General features: G+C 35.9%; 1 protein-coding gene across 2 annotated transcripts in view; it reads right to left on the minus strand.

Annotated features, from left to right (window-relative positions):
• Positions 1–527: 527 nt before the first annotated feature.
• Positions 528–10030, minus strand: part of LOC126252038 (tyrocidine synthase 3) — a 144044-nt gene continuing 134541 nt past the window's right edge. For both annotated transcript variants that reach the window (XM_049952828.1, XM_049952827.1), the window contains exons 13-16: positions 9583–9708; positions 6148–6285; positions 5796–5979; positions 528–1254 (exon numbers count right to left, since the gene is read on the minus strand). In XM_049952828.1, coding sequence (XP_049808785.1) covers positions 1117–1254; positions 5796–5979; positions 6148–6285; positions 9583–9708 — 586 coding nt within the window. In that variant the 3' untranslated portion in view covers positions 528–1116. The remainder of the gene's footprint in view (positions 1255–5795; positions 5980–6147; positions 6286–9582; positions 9709–10030) is intronic.

Raw genomic sequence — 10030 nt, forward strand, 5'->3', positions numbered from 1 at the left:
AGGATAAAGCTACACTCTAATATTACTTGTGTCTATGCACTGCAGCTGCAAATGATGTGTTACATTTCCCCATTTTGGTACTTGTTTTCACCCAAGATGATACATTATTCTTATGTAAAAGTGGTGGGGGAAATTCTGGCATAATGTAAATAATTTTTGGAGTAAAGGAGATTACTCATTGACTACCACTAGTGCTGAGTCATTGACATACACATATACACATATGGAGAGAGAGAGAGAGAGAGAGAGAGAGAGAGAGAGAGAGAGAGAGAACTTATACAGAATGCTGACATTTTTATACAAGGTACTTAACTGAGTTAAAGTAGAATTGAGTATTTTCACCCAACCAATACATTTCTTAACTCTGGATTCACACAATGTGTATACTTACTTTGTTAGAAAGGTTCAGACTGTCAGCAGTCAGTTAAGAAGCTATTTCTTAATTAAGAGAGAAGTTTTGTATTATATCTTGGCTTGAAATAAACACTTTTTCACAGGGGAAAGCATTGCTAATAAAAGTGTATACCTTTACTTGAAAATATTTTATTTACATTACAGTTCAAGTATAAAATAGTGAACTATTTGCTTATTTCCATCATTTGCTGAGAGTCGTATCACATATTACTGTACAGCATTTAAGTGCACTATGGTCACTTTGAAAAGCATTTTGTTCTTGTCTAATTGTTTTCTCTTATGGTGTTACATGTACACTGCAAGCAACTCAGTCAGTCAGGTAATACTATTTAAATAAATACTGAGTATTTACACCGAGATAAATATTAGCAGAAATAAGGCACTGCGAAATTACAGACATTTTGAAGCCCTTAACTTGTACTTACAGATACTTTGTCACACAATTTTGTAACACATTTAAAAAACTACTGAAGATTTTCAAAAGAAGTGTGTATACATCTGTGCAGGATACATTTAATTAGTACCTTTGTCAATTTGTCTAATGTCTACAGCATACTGCTTCATCACTGCTAATATTTTATTGTATGTACATTATGGAGGAGGAGTAATTTACAAGTGATGATGATGATGATGATGCACAGTGCAGTCTTTTTGTGCAAGTTCTGAAGCTTTGTTCAAAAACTGCAGTTGGTACCCTGCTCCTCAAACAGGTCTCCAAGAGCAGACAGCCCTTTGCCAGTCAGGAGCCTCTCCAAATGGTTTTGACCCATCAGGGGCCACATAAGTGTTTACCTGATAGTCGAGTAGGACTTTGTAATCATACACATCAGTTCCAAGTTGCTGAAACAATAAGGTTCATTATTTAGACTTCACAGCTACAAATGAGCCAAAATTTGTAATTACATTCATATGGCATCCAACCATATGCTATCACCAATAATAATAGTTTGAATGCCCATTTAAAACTCGGAAGATGCAGAGCATTGAGAGTGATGACTTCAAAAAGTTCTCCAAATGATGAGAACATTATCACATTATACACAAAATCAGAAAACAGTGAGAGATCATTTGTCCTTTCAGGTGAAAGTAATATAACATGTACACAATTGAGAAAGAAAAATTGCTTGGAATTCAGCTTGTAAGTGTAGATAAAGTGCTGGAATATGGAATTCAGTATGAAGCAATGAGATGCTTTAAATATTTAAAATATATACCAACAAATAAACTGGAATCAGTGAGTCAGGTGCCATGCAAGAAAGAAAATGTTAACAGAAGTCAGAGTAAACCACAATAGATCAAGGGAGAAAGTTAAATGACATAAAATGAAATGGCAAACTGTAAATTAACAAATCATTTGAAACAGGGAGTTATATAGAATGAAAATGGGAAAACCAACTTAAAGTATGTATTATTAACGAGTAGAGTGTTTAAAAAATTGCATTTTGGGACAAATGTGAATATAGAAGGAAAGATGGATAATTACTTAATAAATGCTATTTTATAGCATATGAACTATTTTATCAGACATAGTACATCATAGCTTTACTTCCACATTATATATATATATATATATATATATACAGGAAATAAAGCTATAAATACCAAAATGTACCCCCCAGTTTTTCGTAACTCTTATTGCACATCATCTATTAAAGCTCAATTGGAAAGAATGTGCATTGCAAAATAAAAAAAATTTGTGAATGCAAAGATGTATCAGTGTGCTTGACTCCTTGGTGCCATACCAGTTATGGCCAGTTTAATAGCCTGTACAATATACACACGGCTAATGAAGTGCGAGATCCAACCTTGGCACCTAGCATCTTAGAACAAAGAAATACTTATGTCTGCTAGCTGAAGTTCTTAATATGACAGTTCTGGATGGAGGGTGTTTCAAGCTGTGATTTGGTCAAATACCAGTAGACGTTTGTTTGAACTACCTCATTAATGAAACTGCCAACCTGAGCAATCAACTGCATAGTAGCAATTACAGAATAATTTTTGCTGCATGTCACTCGTTTTTCCTTTCTTATGTTGAAATGAGTGGAGAGACCAGTCCTGGTCCATCACAGTTTGATAAGGATCCTCACATCAGTAGAAAGGCTTGGTGATCCATGAGACCATGTGTCTGTTCTGCTTTGACAGAAAAAGAAAACTTGTGTGTACGCTGGCTGTAGTGCAAGAGGGAAGTGGGGTTTGTTTCCCCACACTGCTCCTCTGCCCATGTAGTTCGATTCCAGTTTGTTTACAGCCATGGCAACCTGCCAGTTTATAGTGCCCACATTCTGCACTCTAGGAACTGGAATACAAAAACTCAACATATTTCGACTACATGAAAGTATTTCTCCAAGGTGCGATTAGAATTATTTTTGGTTATGCTTTTACTGTGTATAACCTGTTGGTGCTGTCTGTATCATTGTCAAGAATGGGTCAAGTGGCTATGATGTTCCACAAAAGATCAAAAATCAATATTGTGTAGCTTTTGTAACTATCGAATGGTGGGAAAAGAAAAATAATGTTGTGATACATCTTAAATCAGAGGTGGGGAAAATACTGCTGCTTCTCATCAGAAACATTCTGCTGTTTAAAGCTTTAAAGAGCCAAAAGAAGATAACAAGCAATCAGGTTCCTATTAACAAGCAGTAACTGTAAATGTCAATAAAGAGGAAACTTCAAACAAGATATTTGCTTAAGACGAGAGTTTAGCATGGAAGGGATGCCATGGTCACTGGGGAATAATTGTGCTGAGGCTCACACCAAAGTAAGTTTTTTTGTTCTGTCATTTCCTACAGCTTTTGTGTTATATGTCGTGGCTTGCTATATAATACAAGCATTTAAATTTGTGCACATCTATTCTCGTTTCACTATCTTCAGAAAAAGGAGATTTCTCAAAGCTCAATAACTTACAAAAGCATTTTATGTGAAGAGAAATACCATTATATATACAGGCAAAATTTACATCTCAAGTATATTACGAATCACACGAGTACTCTGGCTTTGATTTTGAATCAGGTATGGGTCTAACATCTATCAAGCTGTGTTCTCTTTTTGCAGTTACTTTCTGTACTAAAATATTGGCAGATATAGAGATACTGGCATGGTCGAATGTTTGCAATCATTTACTGGAACATCTGATTTCATTGGTTTGAAACTAGAATGGAAGTTGTGTCAGATATCAGTTGACATTCTTATTACAGATGAAATATTATGAAACTGTGTTCTAGACCCAAACTTCACTGAGACCTCATTTCAATAGGTATTACTTTTAGCAGATCAGCCATCCAACAATTTCACAGGTACTGCTTGACACTAACTCTTCTCCACTACTTCGAAATTCCACTAAAACCCTTTCATGAAGTTGTGGGGCCAGTACCTGTTATAGAATGAATTTTAATGGAAATTATGATTAGGATAGTTAATGAGACAGAGCTGTTTTAGTCTTTACGGAGTGTATGCTGGGCTAATGGAACATGGTTGGTGAAAGATTACTCTGAACAAACAGTGAAAGATTGCCACCTCAGTTGCTTGTTGCTAATGTCTCCACAATTACACACAATTTAAAATTTGTTTCGTAACAATATTCAGGACAGCTGTCATTTCAGTTCACATATTTTTTCTCCAACTTCTGGTACATTTATCTGTTGCAATTAAGACAGTTTCCCTACCCTTCAGAGAGGTTTAGAAAATATTTGGAATGAACTTTTATTTGCTTCACCCAGTTTGTCTTTCCAGTTCATTCAACCTTGTTGCTTTCTCCAAATTAATCCATAAAGCTTACAGTTTTTATGTGCTGTTTGAGGCTTTTCTGACATATTAACTGCCTGAATGGCTGACATTTATTGCCTATGTCGGTGATGTGTAAACTGCACAATATTTCCATGTGACAGCTGTCCATTATCATAAGGTGCAATGTTTGCTGCTGTGCCTCACCAAGTTGTACACTGGTTTGCCAGAAAAGGCAGGGATATAATCGAGGCATTTGCTGGAGAAACAGACCACAGACTACACATACATAGTACAGGACACCCGAGACACCAGCTGAGGACCCCGAAATATGTGCGAGTGAGGTGTTTGTGACCAGCTTTACAGTCGTGGCTTCGATGCATCATCTGTCAACTCATTACTTTCATTTGTCTGGGGCCGAAGCCACCTTACTGTCACAATGCTTGTTCCCGCATATTGCCAAGTTGAAATCCCATGTCTCTGTTAAGTCTTTAGCAATATGTATTTCAACTGCTTCTTGGATCAGCCAGAAAAAAATATCTTTTTGCTGCTGAGTACTGTCTTGATATGAGTCATGGCATGAAGTACGAAAAGACCAAGATCCTCTCATTTGCCTCTACACCTCCAGCATTAAAGAAGTATCGGCCTGAGTGGCCCTGCGGTTCTAGGCGCTACAGTCTGGAACCGAGCGACCGCAACGGTCACACGTTCGAATCCTGCCTCAGGCATGGATGTGTGTGATGTCCTTAGGTTAGTTAGGTTTAATTAGTTCTAAGTTATAGGCGACTGATGACCTCAGAAGTTAAGTCGCATAGTGCTCAGAGCCATTTGAACCATTTAAGAAGCAGTCAGTTTAGATATATATATATAATGACTTATCAAACAGGGACATAAATTTCAACTCAGCAGTGCATGGGAACTGGCACTCACAACACTAAGGCATCAATGGCCTCAGACAAATGAGTGCAACGAGTTAACACAGTTGGGGAATTGAAGCCAGGATAGGTAAGAAAGACACCATCACCTTGCCATGCATGTCTGTTGAGGTCCACAGCTAGTATCTAGATATTTCTGAGTTGCACATGCAGGTAATAGGCAGTTTCCTTGGGGAAATACTGTGCCATTTACACAACACCATTCAACACAATGCCTGTAAATCAATGAAGCACATTAGGCTATTCCTTCAACATATGTGCTGACTTTTCTACTGATTTTGAAATTAACTGTCACAGTCTAGACAACATAGCATATTTATTAATGGTGACCCATTTTGATTATCACATGATCATCTTCAGATTCCATTGTTTCTGGGCGTACATGTTCATTTTAGCCTCTTTCTCATTTTTGTACAATTATATGCTAATCTTTCCAGTTTTTCTTTTCTATTTTTGCATATGAACATTTCACACAACTCTCTTGTCTACATAAACTACACTGATCTGCTAAATTACAACAGTTGTTGCCTAAATCTAGATAAGCAGATTTGCAGCTGTTGCCTTAATCATCTTATTTAGTTTGTCTGGATTTATTTAGTTGCTTAAATGCAGTATTTAGCATGTTATGTATGTTCCTATAAAGTATGATTTTGTACCTCAAGTTATATATGTAACATGTGACAATGCTATCTTAACTGTTACTACATAAGAACAGCTTTTTGTTACCTGTGTTAGTGGACTTGTGTTGGTTGTAAATACTCCAGCAAATCCTCTGTTCCTGGCTAGTCTCATAACTTCCTCTTCCATAAATTGTATGACTTCAACATTTTGTTGATAGCTCAAGGAATGATGTGTGGCCATCATGAAACTGTGCAGTACTTGACCCTTACCTTGTGGTAGTTGTCGATCCCTAGGTAGAGAAAAAATTATTATTTTATTTGCAAAGAGATATGTATGATTGAACTAAATGTAAACTAAATGTGTTGGTCACTTGGCCACATAAGATTTTATTGTTTTGTATTTTGGAAATTACTTTAATGAATTTATGACAAATATTGTTCATAATTTTCATTCTTACCTCAGCGGCCCTTCCAAATATTCCAGAAAATCAAATACAATAATGAGGTCACTATGTATTTCAACAGGTGGTTCGTCATGTGCATCAAAGTTAAATGCTACTCCAACTGGTTCACCATTTTCATTTTCAACAATGAAACTGCAACATAATTTTGGTACTGTCATGATTTAAACTTTAAATTTGCTTTGAAAATGAAATATGTTTCAAATTTTAGAGTGAGTAAACATATTTTAGTATTAAAAGGAAAGTTCAGTTGATAAAACTATAGTATTACAAGGAGATAGTCAACCATTCTAACACTTACCTTCAGGAATTAAAATTCTGGGTACTGCTGACAGACACAAATGAAAGTTAGAAAAAGCTATCCTACCCCCCAGCAGAACTTATTTTCTTACTCAGGAGGGAAAGAGGTATAGTTTGGAGAAGCTTAGAAAGGAGGAGGAGGGGACAGATTCTTTGTCCCCATGTTGTCTATTGCTGTAATGCTTGATTACTAGAATAATAGTATTAAATTCCCTCCAAGTCTTGGGTCAGAGTGACCTATCTATTCTCTCTAACCTTCTCCAGTCTGTTCCTCTTTGTTTTCTGAACAAAGGACAGTTTCCTATTTTCATATGTGACTACCAGCAGTATTTAGAATTTCGTATCCTGAAGCTAAGTACTTGCTAGTTACTTAGTACATGTTGTAGGTACCATATATTCTTTTCAGCAATACCGTGAGCATAGATGTTAAAAACTGGCATTTTGCTCTTCTTATCATATTTTTCATTACTTATAAAGATGTTTGGAATTTATTAACTGTATCTTACATGTTGACAAGGCCAATGTCTTAAAAATGTATTGAATGGCTTATAATGAACATTCCAAACAAAATGAAACTTGCCAGATACAGGGTATAGTGATGCTCTTCACTGGTTAGGGATAGAATGGTGACATGAGGAAAAACCCTGAAAGTGGGTGATGTGAAGTAGCATGTGAAAAGCAGAAGTGCCAAAAAATGAAATGGGAGTGATGGAGATAAGGAACTTAAAATGGTTTATGATGCATGTGAATATTAGAAATGCATTCAGATATTATGCTTTTAAGTTCTTTCAGTGCCAGCTAATTAGTAATTTGTGTTGTTGATGAAACTAGAGAATATTATTTGCTGCTGGAACAAATTAGTCCATCATATAGCCGTAGAAACACTGACATAGTGAGATGATATGTATGTGCATTTCACATTTATTACAGGTATAATTTAAACTATTTTTCAGAAAACAAAATTTTTATACAATGTAACCCATGCAGATAAATTATTACTTAACCATTATTTGGAAAATTGTTGAGAAATGTAAAGTCAAAGTTACAGCAAATTTTAAAGCAAAAGGAAAACTTTTTCATCATAGCATCTGGTAGATATAAATTTTAAATATGGCAAGTGAAAAGAATAACCTATGTAGATACACACAGTGCCTTGCACAAAGACTGCATGAGACTGCACGAGACAAGAATGACAAAATTTGACAGATTTTGTGTTCCACAGGCTTTAACTATGGAACGTGTTCCAGGGTCTGTTCCACAGACAGCACTCCATAGATGAGGAATATGATTTGTGGAATCCTTCATTACTCATTGTGATCCCATTATATTCCCACCCCCACAAAAAAATTGTTCTAAATTTAACCATTGTGTTGTTTAGATGGATAATACAATTTAATTGTAAGAAAAATGGAAAAAAGACAGATTAACAAAGGCTGAGTATATCACCTCTTATAACGGTGAGTGGCACAGGCATAGCTGCTACTATCAGAGGATTGTCAATCAGTATATGTAATTGTTGAGTGGGGTTGCACTTAATTGGTGCATGTGTGCTAGAAAAGTGGGAGAAAGTACGTGAAGCCGCTCAGGAGGAAATCTGTCGACAACGTAAATAGATGTGAATCCCAGTTTGTTGACATTTGTCTTTCACACCCAAAATTTTACAGATTCTCTCAAAATTTTGGCTCTCAAACCAACCTAATTCTCCGTATGGTAAAGGCAGCACTGCTCTTTTCTCATATTAATGTTTTTAAGTCCCTGTTTACTGGAGAAACAGGGACAATAGCCACGTACACAATCATCCTTATATTTTGTTTGCCACATTATGTTCTCTCTGTTTCTTCATTATTAACTCAGCTGTTAAGTTGAGCTGAAATTCAATGCCATGTTGGGGCACTAGCTGTGCTGGAGAAGTATTTGAGGAGAAATTGCTCATAAGCTTATCAAAGAAACAATTACTAGATTCACACGAATTATTTTGTACGCAGCAGAAAATCTATACAACTTGATAGGGTACCAATCCATTTCTCCTGACTGATTTCAGTTCTTTAAACACTTTGCCATATTTCTCAATAATGAGAAGGATTTCTATGACATTTATCATAATGAATTGTGTAGTCTGAGCATAGTCTATGGTGTTGGCAATAGTGGTAGTTTTAATTGTTTTAGGTGGTTGTGTTGGGAGTAGTAACTGAAGCACCAACAGCAGCAGCTCCTGTGTAGTGCCGTCAACATTCACATGTCTTTACTACAAATTATTTTTCACAAGAACAATTTTTGAAACTTCACAGTGTACTATGTACACTTATTTTGTTCTTAGTTATTTTATGACTTTGGATTTCTCATAAAGTAACAACATACGTGAAAAAATCCTATAAAATGCCCATACTTTTGTATAAGTTTTCTACTATGTTAATGGATTCATTTCATGAGGAACAAAAGATTAGAATTTAGACACTATTGATAATGAGATTAATAGAAACTGAATCAGCTTTGACTGAAACATGGTGAGAAAGGAAATTGTCCGATTATCAAATAAACCATTTTGGCTTTCACTTTAAGTGATTTAAAGGACACCAAGTCCAACATAAATCTCAACTGGCAGATGGGGGCTTTGAATGTTGCTTCTCCTGAATGGTTGTCCAGTGTGTTAGCTACTAAGTATCTGTTTTGATCATAATGGATAGTTTAGTATGCACTGTATAAAATAAAATGTTCTAATCTGTCGTCCCAAAGGAGAAAAAATGAATTTGTGAAAGTATAATGTACTTGGATAGATAAAAGTATACTCACTAAGTGGCAGCAGGGGAACGTATATAAAAGGTATTATGTAAGCAAGCTTTCAGAGCCAGTGGCAGCTCCTGGTAGAAGGGTTGAAGGGGCAGGAGGAGGGGTGAAGGAAAAGGATTTGAGAGATTTAGGAAAAGGGGTCCAGTTTGGAAAGGTCACCTGGAGTCCCTAGTCAGGGAAGACATACCGGACATGATAAGAAGGAACCCTCTCCTTGCACACTTAATACCTTTTATACGTGTACCCCTGCCCGTACTCTGTGAGCAGATTTTTTTTATCTCTCAAATTACATTATACTTTCTAGAGGTGAAAGAAATAACTTACTGAATCTAATGAAACACATACCTGTAGTTCTTTTCTACAAGTGGTTGCCACAAAGCGTCAACTAGATTCTCATAATCACTTCTAGGAATGCGTGGTAGTAGCCACTGCTCCAAGTCAGCTTTTTCGTAGAAACTGTCAGTGACCATCCTAAATGGAAAGCAGACATGAAGAATCTTTCACACCATAAATAATACAATATAGAAAAAATGGTAAAGTACAAATTATTTCAAACCCATCGGTAACAAAACCTTACCAAATTACAAATGAGAAAGTATAAATTGCTCATTAAGTTGGAAACATTAGGTATGGCATAATTTATGAAAACAGAAAAATGTCAGACAAAAGGGAAGAAAGGAAATTACGTGCAATCAGCACACACTGGTAGGAGCAGGAGCTTAAATTTGGAATGAGAATTTTTTCATTGTCTTAATGGTAAGAAGAACAGTACGATTATGACAAAAAGTGTTGA

This window comes from Schistocerca nitens, chromosome 4, assembly GCF_023898315.1.
Source record: "Schistocerca nitens isolate TAMUIC-IGC-003100 chromosome 4, iqSchNite1.1, whole genome shotgun sequence".
NCBI classification, from domain to species: Eukaryota; Metazoa; Arthropoda; class Insecta; order Orthoptera; family Acrididae; genus Schistocerca; species Schistocerca nitens.